Source organism: Daphnia pulicaria, chromosome 8 (assembly GCF_021234035.1).
Source record: "Daphnia pulicaria isolate SC F1-1A chromosome 8, SC_F0-13Bv2, whole genome shotgun sequence".
Taxonomy (NCBI): Eukaryota; Metazoa; Arthropoda; class Branchiopoda; order Diplostraca; family Daphniidae; genus Daphnia; species Daphnia pulicaria.
Genome location: NC_060920.1, coordinates 609729 through 635766, shown reverse-complemented (window position 1 = coordinate 635766; position 26038 = coordinate 609729). Strand labels below are relative to the sequence as shown.

Here is a 26038-nt window from a genome sequence, read left to right as displayed (position 1 = left end):
GCATAATTAGGTATCAGCAGGTTTCAATTGACAACTTGTTGTACGAAAGGCGCACAGGCCAACGAGGTATTAAATTACAAATTCCGGAATTACACAAATACACGTAAAATCATCCCAACTGGGAGTTATGATTTTATTCACCAGCAGCAGTTTCCTATGAGCATCAATAGCTTTTTTCAAGTTCTACGGTAGGTATTATAGGATAGGCTGCCAAATGCCTTTTTATATTGATGCGTCCAGCTATACATGTATATACACAACATTATTACACGCCATGATGAAACTGGTGTTGACGCGGTTATATAGACGCGTCCTCACACATAAAAGTAGCATTCAATTTCAGCTCTTGTTGACGACGCGTTTCAAAAGAAAACAGTCACACACACAAAAAAAAAATAAATACAAGTGCTCGGGGTCTCCAATATGACGATAAGACGAAATATATAGAGAGAGACCAACTATGCGTTTAATCCAGATAGTATTTACAAGTCTATATGTTCTGTTTATACCATATAGATGAGTCTGGGAAATAAGAAGCGACGGTGGTGACGATGGCATATCACACAGGGCCAGCAGCAGCAGCAGCACGCAACCACCACGCACTATATAGCCTACACAGCAGCAGCAGCGGCAGCACACAAACACAATCGCAGAAAGTCAATAACTGCGCGTAGGCGTCGCGCATATCCTATCCACTACCCGCACGCAGCCGTCCTCTTCTTATATATATGTTCGTCCTCCTCCTGCTGGTCTCTTCTCTCTACTGTGTGTGTGTTTGGTCCCCGCGCCGTTGTCTTCGACGTCATTCACGATTGCGATACACGGGTGTAGTTTCAGTCGGTGGCCAACTACGGACCTTGTAGAGCGCGCGTTACCTTTATACCAGCAAAGTTATATCTATTAACAATAAGAGTGGAGCCTATCATATTAGTTCTTCCATTTATTTTAATTTCTATCGCTCCGAGCGGATAAATCAAATTGTATTCAATTTGTCGACGTCATTTTCCAGTGGAATTTCGCTCTTTTTTCTCCGATTTATAATTTGGTGTCTTGCCAATCAGCATCGCTCTTTATTATTATTGATTGGGTCTCGTCGACGAGAGAGTCATGTCAACCACGGTCAAGAGCCGGACACCTCCTCGAAGTTCTGGCGGAGCGGATGACGACGACAGCGGCCAGGAGATGATGTTCCTCAACGGGAGCGAGACGGGAGCTGACGGCAGTCATCGGCAGAACTTGCGGCCACCTCATAATAGGGGACAAACATCAGGAGGAGTTTCATCCGAAGGGCTGGCGACATCAGGAGGACCTTCGCTACTGCCTTCGGGTGCTGCCACAGCAGCGGGCCACAATAAGAGCAGCGTGGTCAACGATGCCGTTCTTCACGTGCCCGAGTCGCTACCCGAGCGCCAAAAATGGGATAATAAATTGCAGTTCATGTTGAGCGCTATTGGATACTCGGTGGGATTGGGCAACGTTTGGCGTTTCCCTTATCTGGTCCAGCAAAACGGAGGCGGTACGTAGTATTACATCAGCATCCTTTAGGCTATATTTTTTGGCTTTTTCTTCTTCTTCCAAACCGCAACAGCAAGCCGTATAATAAATATCCTTCTTGTCTATACACGGGGAAAGTATCCAGCGCTGATGCTGCGCTGGCAATTGTCAGGGCGCAGAAATAGCGAAATAACAAACAAAAGGACATCAAAACTATTCAGAGTAATCAAAAAGCAGCGCGCCGATGTATTTCATCAGCTCTCGCTTGCTGCTGTGCTGCTTTTTCGGAGATAGATCTATAAGTTTATTGATTGAACGTCAACGAGCGCTTCGACAAAGAGAGCCTTTCGCCTTATATATATTCCCGTGCTGCCTATGTGTATACTATATCGATATAGGAGAGTTTGCTTTTGGTCTGAAAAATATTCGGATCGATGGCGAAAACATCTCGCCGTTCAATCATTCAGTGTGTGTATATCTACGTGGAGAGCCATTGAGAGATCCGGCAACATCGTTCACAATGAACTCTCCCAACTATTAGCTATTATTGATGACCTTTCATAATGTATTAGCTCTTGGCGCAGAAAGGAACATTCGCAGAATCTCCTTTCCTACAGCAATTTAACCTCTTTTAAACTTCAATTTGTCAGATTCGCGCTGGCTAATCATCTGTGGGGCTATGGTGGACGGAAATGATTAAGAGCGCATTATTCAAAATCTTAATTAGAGATGGATGTTGTTTATGTACCATAATGAGGTGTATCGTCTTCACTGACCTAGTCGCCATATTGAGACTCGGCTGTTGTGCGTGACACCCAAAATAGCTGTCAAAATCAAATTCACTTAGGCGGGAAAGACGAAGCGGGAAAAAAAGGTCGCAACGTAATTCGATATATCGCGTCACGTATAGTAAATAGATATAAGCCTATATACATAGACTGTGCCAATTCGGTTATAAGTGCGAGATCCTGTAACCTATAAGTGTGCTGGTGTAACTTCTAATAGCCGACCAAAAAAATACATAGGAGAGAAGAGAACAAAACATCTCGATTGTTTCTTAGACGGATTCTCTCTTATTTATATGCCACTGCTGGTATACGCGTCACAATAACATTTCCGGCCCAGCAAAAAAAAAGTGGGGATCCCAGCCCAATCCATCCAGCCACATAAGGCGCTCTAGCAAAAAAGCTCCTGCTGGTATAGGCTATAGAATTTGGTCGGCGAGCGAGCGCGCGTCTGCTGTGTTGTTTTCACAGTGCTGTTCCTGCTGGGCTTCGCCTTGTTATTGCTCTATAGCTGCTAGCTCTACATTCTTCTCTGTTTGCATATAATATTAATCCTGCATGGGGCGCGCATATACACGCCAGACATGTTGAATGCCCGATGCATGAGTTATGTAGAAAAAGGTTCGCTATTATATTAGCTACTGGTTGCCAAAACCAGTAGAAAGAACATAACAGAGCAGCATTGAGTGAGCTTCTTTCTTTGCGCTTTTATGCGCTGGAATTGTTCCCATCCGCAAATGTTTTTCCTTGCTGATTTTTTACTCTTATCAAAACGTTCAACGCGCAATTGGGTTTTTCTAATTCTTGAAAAGTAAATATAGTTAATAGGTTTTTTCAGTATAGGTATTACATCCTAGATTCCTAGTATTGAATAACAACAGGCTGCTGTCTGCTGGATGTATGAGTAGGTGAGCGCCATATCACATACCATAATACGAGCTCCCGTTAAATTCCCGGAGAAAGTCGGTGTGACGACATTTCTTGGCGCGCATGTACAGACAGTCGTGCAATTGAAAGTCTCGTCGACTCCTCCAAGTTCTATCCCATAAAGTTTTGTCTGTGTCTACGAAACAAGAGAGAAGACAAATAAGGAGAAACTGCCAGAAAGTTACAAAAAGAAATGATTAACTTATTATATTTCTTTCTTGTTTTGAGAGAACATAAAGTTGATACAAAATGGAAAAGGAAACAAAATACTGCGAGAGCATCTCAATTCATTTATCAGATCAATATTGCGATACATCCCGGTATTATATAGACACACAGTAGTAGTAGATATATAGTATATCAATTGCGTTTCCTCTTTGCTGTGTGTGTTTTGATCGTTTTGATGGATGTTGGAGAAGCGTAAAGAAAGGGGCATGAACTCATCAAACAGATTCGGAGAACTTGTGGTCCCTTGTATATATCATATGAGCGTTTTCAATGAGAACCAGAAGGGCGTGAAGGACACGTATAAGTGTGTACAAGACTCGTTCCGTGATTTTGATTGCGAGCGGGAGATTTGCGGCGTGATCCCACGCTCTCGTCGTCGTCGCGTATATCTAGAGCCTCGTGTTCCCGATTCCCGCAACAACACGTGCAGAACAACGACCTATTACGCACACACGATTATTATATACAGTATAATATAGCCTAATATAATATACTCATCTTTTACTGCTTCCGCGCCGCAATTGTCTGATGCGCGCTTTATATTCAAAAGGGAAACAAACAAAGGATATATAAGTAGTACAACGTCTGGTCTTGCTATGTCTTCTTTTGCTAAACAACGCAGACGAAATTGTATAAGAGAAACGACCGAAAAATCTGTGTAACGATGGGAAAAGTTATATAGGCTAATACTTTTGCGGGGAAATGTTTTATAACAATTTTGTTTTCTTATTTTAAATAATGAGGGAATAACCGCCGGCCCTCGGGAAGACCTTAATGGCTATTATCTATATAGAAAAGTAGCTAGCATCATCACAGCGCGCGGCCAAAAGGAAACGCTCAAGTACTATACATACTATAGGGTACTAGTACAGATAGAAAACGAGAAGGTTGATTATCGATCGAATCTGGCGCGCCCACTTCCTTCCCGTGCGCAGGTCTTGTCTAGTTCATCACTTCTTCAATCTCATAGAGCTATATAGCCAACCAATCTCTTAAATGAATTTTCTATACTCTCTATTTTGTTTTTCTCATTTCATTTTTCTCCCTCCTACTCCTCTCTATATATTATACGGCTCACCCTTCAAAATGAACGCAGAGGAAAATGAGCAAATGATTGACTATATAGTAGACGTCGGAGCGCGTTCCGCACGAAATTTAATAATCAAATTCTAATAGGCCAGTGTAAAGGCAAATTATTTAGTGAACGTGTCGATCAAATAATAATAGTCATTTTTATATTCTACTGACTACATTATCAATCATTTTGATTCTATCGTTTCCAATTCCGAACGAGTAGGTATATGCACAACATTTTATCTTATTGGATTCCAAAGTTTAAAATTTTTGTGTTCTATTTTAGAAAGTACTATCGAAAAATTCACTTCCGAGAATGAGCGAGAAAGTTCGCCTCTTCGACTTGCCATGAACTTTTAAATCAGTGATGCAATCGATCTGTCCGCCGGTGCTGACGAATGCTGAGCTATTCTGCTGGTAAAGCGTGATACAGCATTATTTCGTATTAGATCGCACGTGCTGAAGTTGAAATGAAGTGGGTAGAAAACGGGTCACGACGGTCACGCAGATGCGCAGCATCTCCATTCATTTTCTTATTATAGACTATGTATGACATATTGTATAACGTGATTTATCCAGAAAAGGAAATGCTTTCCGTTAATGTCTTTTTTTTTTAATATTGCCCATAGCGACGATATCGGAATAGTTTTCTTTCTAAATAAATGTACCGGATCTAAAAGCTCACCGACGCAGATGAAAACCCATCAAATATACCATACAAAACAGATGCATAAGCGAAACAGAGGGAAAACATGACGATATATAACTTTGCGATATTGATGTTGTTCATTTTTAATGGCATCAGAAGAGCTATAGAAATGTTCGTTTCGTTTTCGGGAAGTCGGATGTATATTAATATAGTTCCGTATACATGTACAATTGCATGGGGCGACAACATGTCCATCCTGCTGTGCTGTCGTCTGCGCTGCTGCTATCTTTCGCTTCAATAATTTTCGTTTCATCCTTCCGCGCAAATGTCCACACGTCCGGCACGCCGTCAGCGCGTGGACTTCCGTTTTTGACACACACACTGCAATCAGCGGCATAGCACAAAGGCAGCAGCAGCAGTATAACACACCGTGTGTGTGTTTGAAAGAGTGGAAAATGAGGGGATCAAATCATTAGTTATATCTATAACAAGGCGGAGAGCTTTCCACCGAAAAAAATAAAAAAGAATAGGAGAGCCAAAGTTATATAATCGCCCACTCGAAACTTTTAGCCTTTTTTTCTATATTATGTCTGTCGAGAGCGAGGATATAGGAGGTACAAAAAAAAGACTGGGCGCGGTTGGTTGATGATGAACAAAAAATACAATCGGCGCCTTATATAATAATAGGCTACAAGTCCTTTCGATCGAATAGTTTTTCTATTTTTTCTTATTCACCCGAATCTATTTTGGGTACTATGTATTATTTTCCCTTTTGACTATGTAATGTAAAAGTCAACAGGCGGGCGCCCAAACCCCGCGGTAGCGAACAAACAAAATCAAAATAATGATTTGTATAAATACGGAATAATTTACGCAATCAACCAAACTGTAAATACAAATCAGCAGAGCGGGACATTATTTTTCTTCATCGCAACCAAAAGAAAATCGGAATAAAAATTATAATTGCGATTTATCGATTGGATAAAAATAAAAAAAAGAAGCACATCACATAATATAGAAAACAAAAATTGGATAGATAGACCCAATACACGGTAGTAAAGACTGGGACTGGGGGCGGCAAATATGAGAGCGTGAAATCAGGCGCGCATGACGTAGATGAAAGAGACAGAGAAAAAAGAGCCAGAGAGCCAGAGAGTTGAAAATTCGATCCGACGGCGAAATCGATATAGCGCGATAGAGACGCGCCAGCAGCAATAGTAATGGGTCCTCCAAATACGTTCGATGGGTATTAAATGTACTGTATATGCTATATCACTCGAAAATGCCAAGGGGTTCACGCGAAAAATGTCGTCCTCTGCGAGTTGATCACTATGGCGACAGTCGCATCAATCTCCAATGTATCGAGTTCACTTGTTATTCATCGGGGGAAAAAAAATCGATGGGAATATGCCTAAAATAGCCCAAACAAAAAAGGCAATCAACGCTCTTTCCCAAAGCCAAAACGGATACGACCCAAATAACTGTGTTGCGTAATAGCTATGCAGGAAAAGAAGCCTTATAGATTTTAATTTTAGTAGTATATAACATCCCATTTCTATTTTACGACTGGTTCTTTTTTAAACAAAGAAGTCAGGTCGTGTATTCCTACATGTATACAGCCAAAGTCATATATATTTACTACAATGTTCACAGATGAATAAGTGAATCAAACAGAGTGAGCTGAGAGCCAACATCTATACAGGTTTCTGCGAATCACGAGCGTCATCGCGCTGGCGCTCATCTGCGCTTCCGTTTCCGTCCTGGAAGATGAGACGACGACGTTAGCGCTATATAACTATATACACTCTCATCGGTTCGCTATATCTATACAACATGTGTATAGATATATAAAGAAGGCCGACTTGATTCGAGATCTTCATCGACGTAATGTAATCAATCGACAACAAAGAAGCAAAAGCTTCTAGAGAAATTTCCTTTTTTTTTATACATACACGCGCCATTATTATTGGTGTGCAGTAGATGCTTTTCCACTCTTAATTCTTGCAAAAGGGCCGGATAGAGTCGCTATTATATACAAGATTTCAAACAAAAAACAGATATTAATATAGATAATACCAATATATCGATCGAATGTGACAGCGCGTGTAATGAAGAAGACCGGAACAGGTTTCCGTACTACGTCCATGTATCTATAAACCTTGCGTCAAAAGTATTTAGGCTCCTATACTATGTATAGTTGTATTTTGTTTTGAATATTGTAGCAAAAATACACCCCTTCCACATCAGATACTTTTTTCAAAGTGCAGGAGTTATACGGAGTTATAGTTTGCGTGTGACGATGAACCAAGTCTATATAGTCTATAAGTCTTTATCCCTCGTCGTAAGACTATATGGGGGGAGGACACGTGATCCGATTGGCACGTTTGGAGGCGTTCAAAAGGAAAAACGCATTCGTGAATATTGAGTGCTGGTGTGCTGCTGTGTGTATAATCCACTTGTCTTTTTGTCCTTATTCATGTTACATTTCTCTGCTGCTGCTGCTGCTGCTGCTGTTTGTTGTTTGGCATGTGATTTCGTTGACCTACCTATATAATCCTGTTACGTCTGTGCATGTAGGAGCGTTTTTGATTCCGTTCTTCGTCATGCTACTGCTGGAGGGCATCCCGCTCTTCCTGGTGGAGTTGGCGCTGGGGCAGAAGTTACGTCAGGGCTCGCTCGGGGCCTGGAATCTCATCCACCCGTGGCTGGGCGGTCTGGGCATCGCTTCGACGCTGGTCGCCTTTCTCGTCGGCCTCTACTACAACGTCATCATCACCTGGTGTTTCTACTACCTGTTCAACTCCTTCCAGGTCTAATAAATTAATCAAATATAAATCAATTTCTATCTATGTTTGATATTGATTTTAATTCAATTTTGATTTATGATAGTCTCCTCTACCTTGGTCGACGTGTCCGATCGATTCGAACGGGACGGCCGTCAAGGAATGCACGGCCGCGACCGAAACGGCTTACTTCTGGTACCGGACGGCCCTGGACATTTCGCCGAGCGTCGACCAGCCGGAAGGCATCAAGTGGTGGATGGCCCTGTGTCTTCTACTCTCCTGGATTATCGTCTACTTCATCACGATGCGAGGCATCCAATCTTCCGGAAAGGTATCATTTAAAAAAAAAAAATTCTCAATTTGAATTTTACCGCCTAAAAATTCATTTCGATCCCATTGGTCCTTTTTTTTGTTGATCCCACAATGGCTGGCGCGAGTTATAAAACTCCCGTTTTTGTGTCTAGTTTATAAGCCAACGATGTTCTATTGTAGATTTGATTCTTTGGACATCTTTGTGTCCATACGTGAAATGGTTTATACTTGTTACAGTGGTGGTTATTCAGTGCTGATGGCTGATCTATGTGCTATTATGATTCTATTCTGTTTTGTGTGTAGGTTGTCTATTTCACGGCGCTCTTCCCCTACGCCGTTCTCACCATCTTTTTCATCAGAGGCATCACCCTCAAGGGAGCTGGCGCTGGATTAGCCCACATGCTACAACCACAAGTATATAGAAAACGTTCATATGTGTATTTTCTGTATAGTAAATAGCTCCTTATTCTTTGCCATCCTCAGGTTTTGCCAAACTGAAATTATTGTTTTTTAGAGCTATAATAATCAAGAAAATCGATGATTTCTTTTTTTTTGTGTTTTGGGAGACGACAGCTGTTGTTACGACATTGGTGATTGCGTGATCTGAAATACCTGGAAAATTGTCGGGGTGCTCATGTTGCCATGCCGGCGTAAGAGTTATGAAAGAGCGGCAAATTCAAATTTTGTTGACTTCATTTTCCTGTGTTGATTATCAAACAATTCAATTGTCTGCCGTTTACCGAAGCAATTTTTTTAAATATTCGTGTTAGACTGTCGTAAAATAACTGGAATATGTAGTAATCCTATTTGAATGATTGAACGTGTTTTTATTATTATTTTTTTAAATTTTCGATTTGATTTGATTTGCAGATGCACAAATTATTGGACCCGACCGTCTGGCTGGACGCGGCCACCCAGGTCTTTTATTCGTTCAACATCGGGTTCGGCTCGCTCATCGCCTTCGGCAGCTACAACCCGCCGCGCAACAATTGCGTCAAAGACACTCTCATCCTGTCCGTCTGCAACGCGGCCACGGCCGTCTACGCCAGCGTCGTCATTTTCGCCATTCTCGGCTTCAAGGCCGTCCGCTCTTACGACCTCTGCGTCAACCAGTCAGTTATTAGGCCTATTATAAATATTATATTATCTCATTTTCATTTCATTCAAATTGTGTTACATCATTATTACAACAGCGATAAAGATTTGATTGGCCAGCGATTTCCCGGTCTACTCGTCAACGGCAGTTTGACTGATGAGGCCTACGCCAATTTCCTGCAGTACCGCGACGAGTCCAAAGACCTGGGACTCCGAGGTTGCAACCTGGAAGAAATCATGAACGAGGTGAAATTGGCATAAAATTAAGAAAGTAGTTAAAAAGATCAAATGCGAAAAAGGTTTTCTGAATAGTGAAAAGTCACGGTGGTTGCCCTGGGCTCACTCAGACTCGCTTGATTTGTTTTCAAGTGTCTATTTTCAATGGTAATAATACTCTTCGAGTTAATATCCAGAAAGTATATAGCCTATTATATATACGATTGCCTAGAATGACCAGCCATTATCCATTCGTCATCTAGCGCCTTTTGTGGTGTACCTATTTACATTTGCCGTGAAAAATATGTGAAAGAGATGAATGCGGATGAGCAGAATGGATATGTGAGGCATCAAGGCAGAGAGCTTAGATGACTATTGGACAGACAAAGGATATGTATAGTACAGTAGGATCGATTTATTCAGAGAATGCAAGCAGCAGCAGAGTCCGCCCTTTTATTCTTTATAATACTCGTCTCGTTTGATCATGTGTGTAAGGACTATCAATGCTGGAGAGAATAGATAACCCCCGCCGTACCAGACAAATAGACTACGGACGAATGATATGGACTGTATGTGTGTGTGCTGTGTTTGTCTAATCGGCTCTTTCGATTGTTGGAAAATATTTGATCTATTAGTCGGTGGAAGGGACGGGTCTGGTGTTCATCGTCTTCACGCAGGCCATCGTCGAGCTACCGGCGGCCCCGTTCTGGGCCATTCTCTTCTTTCTGATGTTGCTGGCCCTGGGCGTCGGCTCCCAGATCGGCACGCTCGAAGGCGTCATCAGCACCGTCTTTGACATTCAGATCGTCCGCGGAGCCCGCAAGGAAGTCGTCTCCGGTATAGATTTTTATCCCCATATCAACTATTATATCGATTTTGGTTTTTGACTTATTATTATTGTCTTTATTAGCCGCCGTGTGCATCGTCAGTTACCTGATCGGCCTGCTGTTCGTGACCGGATCGGGCGAGTATTGGGTCAAGATCTTCGACTCGTTCGCCGGAACCACCGGATTGATCTTTATCGCCCTCCTAGAGTCCGTCGCCGTCATGTACATTTATGGACACCGAAAGTACGTCTTAGAGATAATCTCCCTAGGCCCTTTGGGCATGACCTAGAAATCTACTTAGGAGCACAGTATAATATAAGAGTTATTGACGGGTTCGTTTAAATGGCTAGATAACCGTGTCGCCATATGATTATTCCTCCTTTTTTATTTATTTTACCGATGGAAGATGTTGCCAGTTGATGACAGGCATCTTTTAATGTAACGAGCTATAAGGTTCAGATTGTTGCCGCTGTTCCAATCGAATCTGTTGGCATCTCCCGGCGACGATAAGGTGAACAATAAGCTGAGCGTGAAACCGCCCTGGTAACGGCTATAGTAATATATCGTATCGATTTCTCTTTGAATTTACAAGAGCATAGATTACGTAAAAATAAATATCCTTTCAAAGAGCATTTATACAATGGGCCATCTTGTCATATGAAATCATATTTTATTCTTTTCTGTTTAATTATCCGAGCGATCGTTTCATAAGTTCTAAATTTATAAAAAAAAAATTGTCAATTATTCGGCAGATTCTCGCAAGACATCCTGCAGATGACGGGTCACATGCCCGGGCCCTACTGGCAGATCACATGGCGTTTTGTCGGCCCCGTATTGATCAGCGTCCTCTTGGTGGCGTCCATCATTTACCGCTCGTTCGACAAACCCGCCTATTATGCCTGGAATGCCCAAGAGGTGGGTGCTGGGACTGCTGGGTGATGGGCCGGCGCGCGTGACTCGTTTGCCTTATTATACCGACGCCCATGAAAAGAACCCATTGACCGCCATCCATCATATTTCCTGGTTTACCATTTATTAATTCACTTTTTTTTGGCTGGTTTCCAGGGCAAGAGCTTTCTGACACCCTACCCGCAGTGGGTGTTGATCGTTGGCGGTTTGCTGGCCACCCTGTCGGTCCTGCCCATTCCGGTCGTGTTCCTGTTGCGTCGCTTCCAATTCCTTCGGCTCGACACGGACATCAACAAAGGTGTCATCCGGCGCAACGAGACGACCATTTCCACCAAGCAGATGATGACCGACGTCGACGTCAGTTTTAAAATGAAATTTCAAAGATTATCAATTTTCTAAATTAATTTTGGAATATTAGGAGTACATCGACACGGCCATCGAAGAGGAAGATGAAGAAGAGGCTGTCGGCCGTTTAGAAATGACGGCGTCCAGCAATCGGTCGTTCAGCATCAGCCACCGCGACGAACACTAAAAATCTAATAACCCCCTCCCAAACAATGATGACATTGCGTCATCAACTCGCCACCGCGTTATACATTTTCTACTTTTTCGAAACTTTTTTTGGGTGTGCTGATATACGCGTTTTACAAGAGTTTATAGATGATCTCCGCGCTATATAGATTGAGAATTTCGGTTCGTTCGTTTGGTTTTATTTATCGTCGGCTCACTTCAAGACAAAGAACAAAATATTTAACAATTAATATTCGTGTTAATAATTCATTTTTCCTTCCGCCGATTTGATCAATTATCATGTAGCATCGATCCCATGTTTTTGTAGATTATATAGAAAAGTGATTGGGTTAAATTAGGTAGATGATTTGGAAAAAAACAAAAGATTTTTATTATTGGACTTGGGATTTGGCCGGTCGTCTGTTTGAAGACGACAGTCGATTCTAGAAGAAGAAGACAATTTGGGCTCCTGATAAATCAACTTGATGGCTTTTCAAGAGAGTGACAAAACTGCTGAGCAGCTGAAGACTTTGGCGGAGAAGCGGCGCCGTGCGCCCACAGCGCGAAGACTCTACAAGTTCCCATTAAATTAATGGAGAAGAGAAAAAGACAAAAAAAAAAAACGAAATTAAAACACATTTATATTATATGAAATAATTCCCCTCTCCCCCAAACCAATCGTATACTATTCCGTTCGACAAAGTCATATACATATACTATATATAAAGAAGATGATGAATTTCTTTTTCTCTCTTATTTGTTGCTAATTTTTATGTTGATGTTGGAAGATTATTATTAATATTGAAGAAGATGCAATAGTTTTACATGTTTATAGCTTCATGTCTTTAAAGTGTATACGTATATATACATATACGGTATATATTCAAGCACATAACTATACATATATACATCTATCTACATTCTAATAGTGTTGACTCCTGAAATACTTTTTCTTTTAGGCAGAACTAAAGAAAAGAACAAAAGTTACATTTTTTAACCTATTAAAATTTCAGTGGAAAACCAAATCGACTAACAGTTAATCGAATCAAAATAAGAAATTCAATCACGTATCGTTCAATGATCGTCGAATTCAAAATTCAAAAAAATTAGATTAAGAAAAAAAGAAAATTATTGGAAAAGAAAAGAATTTTTGACTCTGTATATGTGTCATCAATAACTGTTTCATGTTGAAAAAAACCGAAAAACAAAATTAGGAGCTGGAGGACATTAAAAAAAAAAGAAACATAAATGATGAATATATCTATATATACTCTTCTGAAACGAAATTTGGATTGGATGAAATTGAAAGCAATTAAACAAAATTCCAACACGCGATAATTGTTTCGGAATCGTACCGATGAGTGAGTTTGGGTATCATATAAATGTGTGTCTCGGTCACATAGAGATAATAGGGCAGGGGGTAGGAGAAGGAAGAAAAAAAAAATTTAAAGACTGAATAATAATAATAATAATTAATGAATTGATTTTTTAAAACAGAATTACTACAGCTAGTAATCAGGAGACAGATCATCATCACCATCCACACAATCAACAATCAAAGAGAGAAAAACAAAAAAAGTGGGTTGATGGCAGGGGTTACGAGACACTCTCATGCACTCCCAACGCATTCACATTTTTCAACACACACACGTACACACACTTAAATTGTTTTGAAACAAAGCGAGACGTACTAAATGTATATAAGTAGCTGACAAACGTATTTGAACTGTTCATTTATCTGTTTTTAATTTTTTCTGACGTAAGGTCAACGGGAAGGAGAAGGGGGAGGGGGGGCAGTGTTGTTATTTTTATTAATTCTTGACATCTTCCGGGGCATCCAAATTGGCCAGCGTCTTTTTGATGCGGAGAGCTGTTAGACGGGCAGCTGCGTTGGCGTACCAGCACTCCTTCATTAGCTGCGACATGGCCCGAAGGGTTTCGTACGATTGCCACCGGTTGGGGATCGACGGCCTCTGGCGGTCGACGCAGACAACCTTGCGCATTTCTTCGATGGACGGGTCAGAGGGGACGACGTCGTAGAACGGCAACTGGTACTCGTCGATGATTCCGCCCATGTTGCAGCGACGGGCGATCTCCCAAAAGACGAGACCCAGAGCGTAGACATCGGCACGTTTGAACGAGTCAAAGTGGTTGGCGTTGATTGTTTCTTCGAGAACCTGGAAAAGCGCAAAATCAATTTAAAAATTGGCGGCAAATTTAAAAACTGAAATTTTGTAAGAACTTAAAAACGAACCTCGGGGGCCATGTAACGTTTGGTGCCCACCCTGTGGTTGAGGGCAATGTCGACAGTGTCGACGGTGGCATCGTAGCGGACGGCCAGACCCAAATCGCCAATGGCGCAGGTGCGATTGGCCTTGACCAAAACGTTTTTGGATTTGAGATCGCGATGAGCGATGGCCGGTTTACCTATACACGATCAAACAAGACCGATCAAATCAATGATCTATCCATCGATCCTAACAAATAAAATTCAGACCTTGAGTGCCCAGAATTTCCATGTGAAGGTGAGAGAGTCCAGTGGCGATGGAAAGGGCCATCCTCACCATCGTCGTGCTGTCCACCGTCGTCCGGTTGAGAAAATCAAAGAGCGATCCGTTTTCGTGGTAGTCGGTGACGAGCCACAATTGAGTCCAAGTTCCGTTATCTGGCCATTTAAAAAAAAATGTTAATTTAATTCATTTCATTGGTAGTTTTAAATAGAATTATTATACCTTTGTTATCAGCGGCAATGAAACCAAGAATGTTATCGTGCCGGAGCATGACCGTTTGGTAGATTTCGGCTTCGCGGAACCAAGAGCGCTCCTCCCTGGACGAGAAAATCTTGACGGCCACATTCTCACCGCGCCACCTTCCACGCCACACCTAATTGCGTCATCAATAATAATAATAATTGATTGTATTCCCACCGGAATAATAGTTTTGGTTTGAAAATACCTCTCCGAATCTGCCTTTGCCGATTATGTCCATCAGTTGAATTTGACGGGCAATACTGCGCTGGACGAGCAAGGGTAAGCCGGAACCCGAGCCGCTGGTTGTCATGTCAATTATGTCTCTGAGACAGGCGGCTCCTACGCCGTTGTGTCCTGAGAAACAAAAGATATTATGCTGCTGTTGCCATCGCGACGGCCAAAGACCCAGCCAACTCCAACCCAACCTAGAATGGGTATGTCGGCCGAATCCATATTATGCTCCATGTCGACCATGCGGCGGTTGATCATCCGTCGTCGCCGCTGATGCCTCACGCTGAACAGGATCATGACGAATAAGATGCCGACGGCGATGGGAATGCCAATGAGCAGCGCCAGCTCCCACTTGCCAAAACCGAACCAAGTCAAATCGACGGCCTCCGGATCTGTTTCAAAAGGTAAAGACGAACAAACCAAATCAAATTAAAAAAAAAATGAATTACGACCGAAAATCGACCGGAATGAGATCGAAATTTCGAAAAATAATAAAATTAAAAGAGAGAGAATTGTTAAGAGCAGGGGGAGAGACTGGGGTAAATAATATGTAGGATAAGACTTTTTGGGTTGGAAAAGAGCGGAGGAAAAGACCTGCGACGGAGAGCAAAGTGTGATTGGTTAAGTGTTGCTGGGCATTCCGGCAGTAATCCCCGCGGCAACATGCCACAACGAATGGATTGCCATCTTCGTCAATGTACTTGATCACCTCATCTCCGTCGTCGCTACCGACGCCACACCAGACGCTGGAGTCGACCGAGTTCAGACAGCTGGGCCGCCAATTGTGGGGACAGGTAAATGAGGAGTAGAACGGTAGGTGGTGGTGGGGTTGGTGGATTGGTCAGAGAGAGAACAAAAGTAGAAAGAAAGGCGGAAGAAATGTAAAGAAAAACAAGCAAATAAACATAATACGTGCGGTTAATTCTTTTTTTGGTTAGCTTTAAATAAAAAACAAAATGAAACTAAAGTTATAAAAATGAGCAGGCTTATTAATATGTTAATGAAAACAAAAAAATTATAATGTTAGAATTAGTCGAGGAATGTTGATTAGAAGAATAAGTATACTGAGATAAATGAATCATACTTCACCTTCACCTTTTTTCCACAATTATAAATACACAACCAAATGAGAGATCAAAACAAAAAGCCGGAATACTAACCAATATTACTCAATCCCAACGAAGATTTGACAATCCTGAGATAAGGCACTAATAACCCAAAAGACACAAACATACAAAACAACAATAAACCAACGGCCGAAACAATAGAAACCCAATAAAAAAAAAAGCCAAATAGAGAGAAGCCATTTTTTTTTGTTTTGTTTGGTTTGTCTGAAATCAAATTCCTCTAAAGTAAGAAGGGGGCAGAGAGCTACGAAGAGGCATCCGATTTCGGTTTCGTTATTATTACCTGTGGTGTTGCGGACGTGCAGGATGGGTTTCAAATCGCGGTTGCACAAGTCGTAGTCCTTGCAGCATCCGACGACAAATGTGTCGTTGAGAGGGCGGGCGTAGTGACACATGATGGGGTTCTCGGGAGGATACAGCAGCACTCGGTCCAAGCATCTATTTTATATCAATAGCCAATGCGCCAATTTGCCCCCAAAGTAAACACAACGAATCACAAAATGGTGGGTGAGAAATTGAGAAAAACAAAAATAAACATCAGCGGAATCCCGGCCGATTTCGGACGTACACACTTAGAATCCCCCGACACGTAAACACATGGGATAAAAACATGACAAGTCTTAAACCAGTCGATTTTTTTTTAAAGAAAAAAAAAAATCCAATGTTGCTATATAAATTGTGTTTGTGACTCTATCGCCGATTTGAAAATACCCACATTGAAGATAGAAAATAAAATCAAATGGTACAGTTTGACTTGTCGGGCCCAAACGTCCGATTTTTAGCTGAACCAACACGCCGACCATCAAATCGTGATGAGTCCCGTATAAAGAAAGCAGCACAGCACACACACATGCTCACCATCTATTATTACCTGTCGTTTCTTTTCAACTATTCTAAAATTTAAAAAAACAATTGAATTAAATTGTGTGCCAAGCAGAGAGTTAGGTTTTTGTGGAACCTGTTCGCTTTTTGTTTTTTAAAAGATTATATACTCATCCTACATCATCATCAAATTACTAGAATCGTTCAGGGGGGCGTGATTGTTTCGCAAACCTCGTGCAATTTTTGGCAAGCACAAGCCACGTCTGGTGGGGGGGAAAGAAGAAGAAGGTTGGAGACGGGACTAAAGTTAGCAAAATGTCGGGGAGAGTTTTTGGTTTTTGGTTCCTTTTTTTTCATCTTCTGGAGACGGAGAATACTCACCTAAATGGGAGGCCAGAGTGGGCACGTTTTCTACGTTGCAAAAGTCACGGTGTTGGCAGCATTGGACGACCATTTGAAATCGGTCGGGAGGGCTGGAACCGGATGGCTGGCATAAAATGGGGTTCTCCGGGGGCAACGATTGCCATTGAGAAAGGCAACTTCTCATCAAAGGTGTTTTCAAAGACAAAGAAGTGGATAAAAAACCCAAAAAGACAATGAAGGACTAGAAAATGAGAGGGAAGAGGAACAGCGGCTATGATGGCAAATGGAAGAACAGCGACTAACAGTAAATGAAAGCAGTTGAATGAAATGGTTTCGTTTTCCTCTAGGAATAATAATAATAATACTGAGCGAGAGTGACAGCCATCTATGTTGATGGTGTGCTGTGCTGCAGTCTAGTGGACAACATGGAGGATCCCAACAAGTCAAACAAGCGAATGATGATGACTTACCAACGTAATGATTTTAACCCAACTGACAACATGGTAATTAAACTTTCACACCTTTAGACTAAGGTGAGAATGAAGATGTGTACCTGTAGGCATGAATCAGGGCTCCAGTCTTTCTATTTAGAGACGTTGAAGTAAAGCAAAAACCATCCGTTTCACATGTGTGATTTGTCTCTGCGGTGCATATATCACAATGGCATTTGAGGGCTGTACATTCAAAGGATAGAAATAGTTTAGACGCAAGCCACAAGACACTTATCTTTAATGAATTAATTACCTAAAGCAAGGTCCCAGCAGCCCAGAGCAACAATCAATACAAAATAAAGTTTTCCACCCATCATTTTCGATTCGGCAAAGGTTGTTGTACGGTGGATATTATAAAAGACCCCCGGTGAAGAAAGAAGATGAAAATTTCAATTCGGGATGCGTAGAGAGAGAGAAAAAAACGGTTACGCTCCGCCCAGTCTAGCCATTCCAGACATGGCTGTCTGGAATGAAACCATCGAATATATGTACAATGTACAACACCAAAGAGGAAAGAAATAACGTAAATCCGCACTGGGAAGAAATTGCAATTTCAAGTGACCAAATTTTGCTCCCGTGTCGGCGTAGCAACAATGTCCACCAGCAAACAATACGTAATGTGAGAAGTTAAAAGTTAAAAAAGCAGTCGATAACAAACAACGCAGAACGCACACTGAATCTAGTATTTGGCTGACAATTCTTTTTTTGTTTGCGCTTAACCATGGGCACTAAATCGGTCAACGTTGGGCTCTGGCTTTGGCTTCTCTTCTTCTTTTTTTCCACGGGCATTTACTTGGGCGGCTCCCTCTGCTACCATCTACCGTTCAATTGAACAATTTTTCATGTCGAAAAAATGGTTACTGTTTCTTTTCTTATTATTTAACGAGCGCTTTGTACGATTGACTGTATCCGACCACGACAGTTGGAATAATGATGGTCGAGTTCTCGCTGGAGGCTCGTCGAAATTTGTTCAACAATTCGATATGATTTTGGGCTTACACTTTTAGAGTGGAGTTTAGCCCTCCGCTTCGTCACCACGTTATTAGGGTGAGAGTCCACAATCCACACACTTCCGTTCGAGTCGAGTAAATTTCCAGATGATGGCGACCCAGATTTCCTTCGAACCATCTATAGTGGACAATTTCGTCGGCATAGCAACTGACAAATAATAAATCAAGAAGAAGCAATCATTACGAATGTGTTCTTTTAAATGTTAAGTGCCCCAGCCCCCTTTATTTACTCACACTTGAAGTAAAATAATATGAGTCATAATCGATAATCAACAGTCAACAACAGTCAAATTTAGATGAGATAATTTTCTTCGGTTACAAAAAAAAGGTCATTTTGACCAAAATGTATTTATAATTTTAACGAATGGCAGTTGGACCAGTTAAAGACATAACAAATAAACTCAAAGCTGTTTTTGTTTTTATTTTATAACAACGGCAGAGATATCGGTTGAACTTTGAAATACCAAAGAGATAAGCTTTCGTTTCTAGTGTGACAAATGTAACTAGTAACTACGCGGATTCATGCGACAAATTATAATCTGATTAAAGATTATTTATGAAACCTTGCTTGCTCCCCTATTTGTGTAGATATAGTAATTTCTGCATTTCTGATCTAATTGGTTTTTTTTTTTTTTCAAATTTATTTTATAATTCCATTGACCTGTGGTAAACTTTGACCTCTTCACCCCCATCCGCCAGAGCAACGGATTCTCGGAAAAACAAAAAATGATAATGACCTTTTCTGCGAAATAAAACTCAAAAGAACTCTACTTTGCTTGCGGCAAATTCATCAGTCTAAGTTGAACTATTGGCCTCTACGTTCTTCCTGTATTTGCACGGTAAACTAAAAAGTGAAAATTCAGTTTTGATTTCAATGTCTTTGCAAATTTCTTAAAATTAGTTTAACCTTCCTTTCCGAACCATTTTCATTAAGGGCTTTCTTCGGTTGACTCTTCTAGTTAGTAAAAGTTAACGATTCCGGCGGAAATGAAGTTCGTTGTGCTGCTTGCTACCTTCGTTGTCTGCTGTTCTACCGGTAAAAATTTAAAACAATTAAATTTTCACTTTCTTATTTTGTAAATATTGATTGGCTTCTCGATAACATATTCTTGGATTGCTTTTCTCATTTATTATTGCCAAGTGATTTCCGAATCCGTGACGTCATCACCTCACAGGAGCGCCTCGCTCATTATGAATAATAGAGGAAGCTATCAAAGGATTCCACAGGAGAAAATCGTAGGAGGGACAATAGTCGTGCCCAATTCGCTTCCATTCCAGGTTTCCATACAGCGCCGGAGTGACGCCGGATCTCGCTGGGCTCATTACTGCGGAGGAGTTATTCTTGATGCTAATGTCGTCATCACTGCCGCCCATTGCGTCTCCGGGTATATAGGCTGGAATATTATCTTTTTTCCTCCTTTTTAAGTGCTTTGGAATTGATAAAAATGATCGAGATTTTTTGATGCATTAATTATCATTAATTATGTATGATGTTATTATAATTTATTAGGATTGATGACACCTCTTTGCGCGTAGTCGCCGGAGAGCACAGTCTCTCCATCAACAGCGGACATGAACAGGATGCATTTCCCGTTTCATTTATCGTGCACGAAGAATACGATACCGATCATTTCAAAAACGACATCGCCCTTATTTTCGTATGTAAATTCATTATCATTTTTTTTTCTGTATAAATTTGATAAATTTGATTTCATTATATTCAGATGAACCAAGCTCCTTTGGATCTCAGTGTGCCTTCTGCCAAACCAATTAACTTACCGGAGCCTACCTCTCAGTACGATCCGCCAGCTGGAACTCACGTCAACGTATCCGGATGGGGATTCACGAATGTAATATAAACTTTGATCTCTATCTTGGAATTGCAAATCACTGATAACATTGAAATATTTTTATTTCATTTTTTTTAATTTTTTTTAAAATCGGATATAGTCTGCATCCTGGTCAAATGACAGGCTCTCCGACCTTCTCCGAAGTGTCAACATCACGGTGGTTTCCGACCAAGTTTGCGACAAGGCTTACGGTGGTGATTCCGAAAATCGAATCGTTCTTCCATCGATGATGTGTGCTGGTGACATGAAAAAGGGTAATTCAAAAGATAGAATTTGGTGGGATGCGCTGTTGAGTGAAAAAAAAATATAAAATGAAATTGTTTCTATTTTTGTATACCCACAGGCGGCCTTGATTCTTGTCAGGGAGACTCTGGCGGCCCGCTGTTCACAGGCAGTGGTGAGACGGCCGTCCTTTACGGAATTGTCTCCTGGGGCGAAGGATGCGCTTTAGCTTCTTATCCTGGTACGTACGATACAATGCGGAATGGCATAATGTGTCCTTCGTTGTTATCTCGAATGACAGTCAAGTTAACTGGTTACATGCGGATGCAGGAATCTTGATCGCCACATTAGCCACATCAGTCCATTCTGACATTTTTTTAAAATGAATTATTTTTTAATATCCGTGAATTTTTGTGGGATAAAAATGTACTAAATCGCTATTTTTATTTCAGGTATCTACACTCAGGTGTCTTACTTCTTAGACTGGATTGCAGCCAACCAAAGGGTTTATTCCAACTACTTTAATTGGCCGCATCTCCGCCATCTCTCAACTCGATCAATGCCAACACCCGATTTCAAACATGTTCGAACTGTGTCGACATCATAAAAAATAAATGTCGTTCAAAGAATAACAGCGTTAAACACAGTTGAGAAATTGCTCCGCGTTCTATTTTAGTACAAATATTTAAATACATTTCTAACAACCTATATTTGATTCGGTAAATTGCTGGTTGTTATTACACCAAAAGTATTAAGGGCCTAAACTTGCCAACATCCTTGAAAGTTTTCAAAAGTTTTTTATTGGCCAACAACAACTCGGAAAGTAAAATTGACATAGAGCGATAAGCAGCAACGTTTAGGAAGGAGGAATCGCTACCGGCTCGTTAGACTTTGATACTTCGATAAAAAAAAAAAATCTTATTCACACATATCTATTTATGTCATCATCCTCGAAGCCACCTAGCGTTCAAGAATGAAATCTTTGAATTTTTTTCCCTTTTTTTTTTAAACAAATGCGCGGTAAAGAAGTATTTTTTGAAAAATTGATTTCTTTTTCCGCATTTGATATTCTTGCACAGCACAGACTAGCGCTAGGTTTGACAAGGATAGTGATGAATTGAATTAGAAACGGGAAAAAGTTAGCCTGATTGGCAGCACGTGTGCTTCGCGCTACTTTGAATTCAGAATGAAATCGTGGATCGTTTGAAGGATTTTGTTAAAACAAAGATAAGCTGGAATCAAACCGCAGTTATATACACTGATGATGGTTTCCATATGAATGATTGTATTTGTAATTGGTTGAATCGAATACATCTAAAATCTAATTCACCTTCACCAAAGCTATATTACTCTTGTACGTAATAACAATTGGGTGGCAAAATGAATAATTATACAGTTAATTATTATCTTTATTTCTTGGCATGTGCGTACCGATTTCATTTCGTCTTTCTTTTCGCAATTCTTCTAATAAAATAAAGTCTATTGATGATTTAACGCAGCTCGTCTGGCATTCCTTGCTTCTCGCAAATCTTCTAACTCTATCTTTTTACGATTTAGCTCAGCTTGTCTGGCATCCTTTCTCTCTTCTTTCTCCTTAAGGAGTTTCTCCTTGAGAAGTTTCATCTCCTTGAGGAGTTCATCACGCGGGACGAGCTTCAAAGCAGGTGGTTGACCCTCACGGTCTTCCAGTCGTACGCCCAAGCTGGGCAAGACATCATCTCGAAATCGATCGCAAAGTTCCAGAACTGGCTTCGCCCCTAACTGTCGAGCTTCTTTCCTCACTTCTTCCCGGAATTCCGCCAGCGCTTCCAGGACGGGCATGACGATTTCTTCGGCGCTAATGTCATTATTACCTGGTCCGCCAGCAGACGATTCAGTGCTGGGAAATCCGAGGGTTTGCTTGCCTTCGATGACGCCGAAGATCTGGAACAATCGCGTGACGTATTCGGCGACGGACTTGATCAGCACCCGGTTGGCCGATCGTTTCATCCGCGCTAGGTATTTGTTGCAGTCTGAAATCAGGCTCTTGATGGCCTCCAAGGAAGTTTTAGTGTCGATATTATCGCAGAGAGCTTGGCGCACTCGATTTTTGGCTTGGACGAACCGCTGGTTGAGTTCCCGCTCGGCGTCGCTCCATTTTTGGAAATGTTGCTGCTGATGGGCGGTGATGGCGGCAGCAGTCGGGCCGCTCCTCAAGAGATCCTTGGCGTTGAGGAAGAATTCCCTGAGCATTTTCTCGTAGCTCGAGGCTTCTTCCATGGCGCTGTCGCTGTAGTCGAGCGTCTCCTTCCACTGATGCAGCAAGAAGAAGATGCGCAATTCGCGGCTGCTGTTGCGACTCAGCGCATCTTGGATCGTAATGAAGTTCTTGAGCGATTTGGACATTTTGCAACCCTGCGCAATTTCATTAGAGTTGGGAGGAGTGACTTGTTCAGTTTGCATTTATAGTATTTAGTATTTACCTGGATGGTCACATGACCGGTGTGAAGGAAATAGCGAACCCATTCGTCGTTATCGTAATAGGCTTCAGACTGGGCAAGTTCGTTGTCGTGGTGGGGGAACTTGAGGTCGACGCCACCCGTGTGAAAATCCATTGACGACCCCAGAATTGCACTGGCCATCACGCTGCATTCAATATGCCAGCCAGGGCGTCCTGAATGAAACCAAATATTACATAATTGATGCGAAAAGTTTGGATGAATTTGATGATTACCTTTTCCCCATGGAGAATCCCACGAAGGCTCGCCGCTCTTGGAATTTTTCCAAAGGGCGAAATCGTTGGGCGATTTCTTCTCGCTCAGACGATCTTCGGAGACGCTCAGATCGCCTTCGCCTTCCTGCAGGGCCTTGGAGTCGCCGTAAGCTTCCGGCACCAATTTGGCGTACTTGTGATTCTTTTGTGAATCGAATTTGGCAACATCAAAGTACACAGAGCCATTGGCTTCAAAATAATAAAACCAAAGAAATTATTTCACAAGACGTAATAGAAGAAAAAGTAAGAAAATCTCTCACCCGAATATGCAAATCCACGTTCCATGATTTTGGCGATGTAATCGACAATCTCTGGAACGTATTCGCTGACGCGAGTAATCACGTCGGCGGGTAGGACGTTGAGAGCGGCCATGTCTTTGTAGAATTCCTCCTCCCAGTATCGCGGGAGTGAAGCAAAAATGGCGTTGTCCGAAACGTCCATGCCGTGCTTGGAGTCGAGCCAGTCGCTCAAAACATCTTTGGCTTCCGCCAACAAAAAGCTCTTGGCATCGTGGCATAGACCATCCGCAGCTTTGATGGTTATTTCGGCCGATTTGTTAATGGCGGCGGTGACTTTGGCCAGCATCGTCTTCTACATGACTTTCTTATCGGGATCGGTGGTCACCGCCATTTGTTTGGATAGACGGCCGACAGATTCCTCGACATCTTTTCGGAGAGTTTCCAGCTCACTCAACTCGGCTGCGTACTTTTCGTACAAATAATTCTGCCTGGCTCTTTTGATGATCTTAGTTAAATCAATTAAATCAATTAAATTATAGTTTTTCAAATGTTTGGTTGTTGTAATTGTAATTGATGCCTTACCTTGTCGTCGATGTCGGTGATGTTCATGACGTAAGTAATGTCGTAGCCAAAGTAGTCTCTCAGGACCCTCCGCAGGATGTCGAAGGACATGTAGGAGCGGGCGTGGCCCATGTGGGAGGCATCGTAGACTGTGGGTCCGCAAGAGTACCAGGTGATGTTGTTGCCATTCTGCGGAGTGAACACCTCCTTCTTGCGAGTCAGACTGTTGTAAATCATCAGCTTCTTGCCGCTGTTGTTTAACGAGGTGGCTTCTGACATGATTGCAAATTATTTCTCAGCGTCTTCGCTGAATTAAATTATTTACCCTTTGAAACTTCTCTCCCTGTATAGGATAGGATAGAAATCTACCATTAATCAGTTATTGAGAAATGTCTGATGCAATAATTAAAACGTATTACTTTTTGCTACTATATTGACTACCAACACTCAAAACTATAACTAATACATTTCAATATTTTGCCAATTGGCACGGAAACAGAGCAGTAAAAATTTAATTCAATAGTTGGAAGTATAATAATTATTAAATTAAGAAAAATTCGTCAACTAGAGCAATTAATCCGAAAGTTCGGCTTGTTTTTCCAAGAATGCAATACGAAAAATGAGATAAGGTTGATCAGTTGATCAACGGATAACAAAATGTAGCACGCAATTTACTTTAATAGCGGCATTTTCTTTTCAATCAAAAAAAGGGGGGGGGGAGGGAGCCGGGGAGGGGGATGTGTTTTATGGGGTAAGAAATTTAAAAAAATTAACAAAGAAGGTTTCTCAACCTCTATTAGGCCTATAGCACAACCGCAAATCCGAGGAAATTGATTGAGCAACAGTTTACAATAATTGCGTCAGTCTGAAAATAACAGATGAACCGAGTTAATAAATGACATGAAGATACAATCCATTTCTCAGTGTCTCCTTAGAAATCAAATTGTTTTTCGTTTGAAACTTATTCTCGCCATTTGCCCCATAAATCCCCTAATAATAATTAGTATTTTGAAATGACTGATACGCATGTCACAACAGTAAAAATGTCTTACTTAAAAAATCTAAATACTCCAAACTAATACATTTTTGCAATTGCCACACAAATGACTTTGGTTTAATTAGTAAAAAAAAATATATTGGAAGTGACTTACTGAAAATTTAAAACAATATTTATGTTGGCGGTGATATAGTGGTGGATTGAAGCTGAAGGTGAACGACCAATGAATACGAAACCGTTGCTGCGTACTTTCAAAGTTGTGTTCGGGTTGTTCTTCCAAAAACGTAAAATTAGATATAATTTATACCCGATGTGCGAGCCGATAACAGAGCGATAACGTAATGTAAAAATTTTTTACATCAGCATTTTTTTACATCAAAGAGCCTCCGCCGTTTGTTGTGGTGAAAAATTGCGCAAATAAAGTATCTCAATCTCACCTTTATCATAAGCTGCGTCACCAGGATAGATTATTTTGCGCTTCTAGGAAAAAACAACAACAAAACAACGAAACACCATTCATTCAGTCAGCATTTTTTTTTTTTAATATGAGATAAATCAGATAATAATATCTCGGGCTATTATTATTTCTTGAAAATTTTTATCCAGAAATAAAAAAGTTCCCGACTACTATATACTGAAATTATGCTGAATAAGACCACTTCTTTAAACTTTAAACCAGCATGCGTTTCAATGTTTGGGTAACAATTTTGCAATTGTTTATATTTTTTTCCATTTTTTTCTCAATCTTGTCGCTCGTTTTAAATTCTATACTTTAATAATATTATAGGCCATAGCCTATCCTTCTTTTTTATTA

General features: G+C 41.2%; 4 protein-coding genes across 7 annotated transcripts; 2 read left to right on the top strand and 2 right to left on the bottom strand.

The window, feature by feature from the left end:
* The first annotated feature begins 788 nt into the window (after positions 1-788).
* On the top strand, positions 789-12147 carry LOC124311806 (sodium- and chloride-dependent transporter XTRP3A-like). Its single transcript, XM_046776157.1, has 11 exons — positions 789-1516; positions 7735-7967; positions 8047-8271; positions 8556-8666; positions 9123-9364; positions 9446-9593; positions 10199-10400; positions 10474-10633; positions 11143-11305; positions 11456-11656; positions 11718-12147. The coding sequence occupies exons 1-11, from the start codon at positions 1108-1110 to the stop codon at positions 11829-11831; spliced, it is 2208 nt and encodes a 735-aa protein (XP_046632113.1). The 5' UTR covers positions 789-1107; the 3' UTR covers positions 11832-12147.
* An 806-nt stretch (positions 12148-12953) lies between these two features.
* Positions 12954-18479, bottom strand: LOC124311808 (TGF-beta receptor type-1-like). Of its 3 annotated transcripts, none has more exons than XM_046776159.1 (9): positions 17847-18479; positions 17656-17776; positions 15385-15560; positions 14985-15182; positions 14765-14913; positions 14542-14692; positions 14307-14474; positions 14064-14236; positions 12954-13986 (listed from the first exon to the last, which is right to left on the bottom strand). In XM_046776159.1, exons 1-9 carry the CDS (start codon positions 17908-17910, stop codon positions 13621-13623), a joined length of 1566 nt encoding a protein of 521 aa, XP_046632115.1. In that variant the 5' UTR covers positions 17911-18479; the 3' UTR covers positions 12954-13620. The 3 variants fall into 3 exon arrangements, with proteins under 3 accessions (XP_046632115.1, XP_046632116.1, XP_046632117.1); XM_046776160.1 differs by lacking the exon at positions 15385-15560 and adding an exon at positions 17121-17278 and having other exon boundaries at positions 17847-18478; XM_046776161.1 differs by lacking the exon at positions 15385-15560 and adding an exon at positions 16201-16355 and having other exon boundaries at positions 17847-18470.
* A 247-nt stretch (positions 18480-18726) lies between these two features.
* Positions 18727-21282, top strand: LOC124311809 (trypsin-1-like). Of its 2 annotated transcripts, none has more exons than XM_046776163.1 (8): positions 18727-19442; positions 19538-19639; positions 19745-19988; positions 20114-20261; positions 20328-20453; positions 20554-20707; positions 20797-20916; positions 21128-21282. In XM_046776163.1, the coding sequence occupies exons 2-8, from the start codon at positions 19591-19593 to the stop codon at positions 21280-21282; spliced, it is 996 nt and encodes a 331-aa protein (XP_046632119.1). In that variant the 5' UTR covers positions 18727-19442; positions 19538-19590. The 2 variants fall into 2 exon arrangements, with proteins under 2 accessions (XP_046632119.1, XP_046632118.1); XM_046776162.1 differs by having other exon boundaries at positions 19366-19454.
* A 657-nt stretch (positions 21283-21939) lies between these two features.
* Positions 21940-25508, bottom strand: LOC124311807 (cysteine--tRNA ligase, cytoplasmic-like). The gene is given in 6 exon segments (XM_046776158.1): positions 21940-23069; positions 23138-23328; positions 23389-23616; positions 23688-24171; positions 24249-24579; positions 25378-25508. Coding segments are annotated over 5 exon segments (2076 nt in total). The 5' UTR covers positions 24507-24579; positions 25378-25508; the 3' UTR covers positions 21940-22154.
* Between the last annotated feature and the right edge of the window lie 530 nt (positions 25509-26038).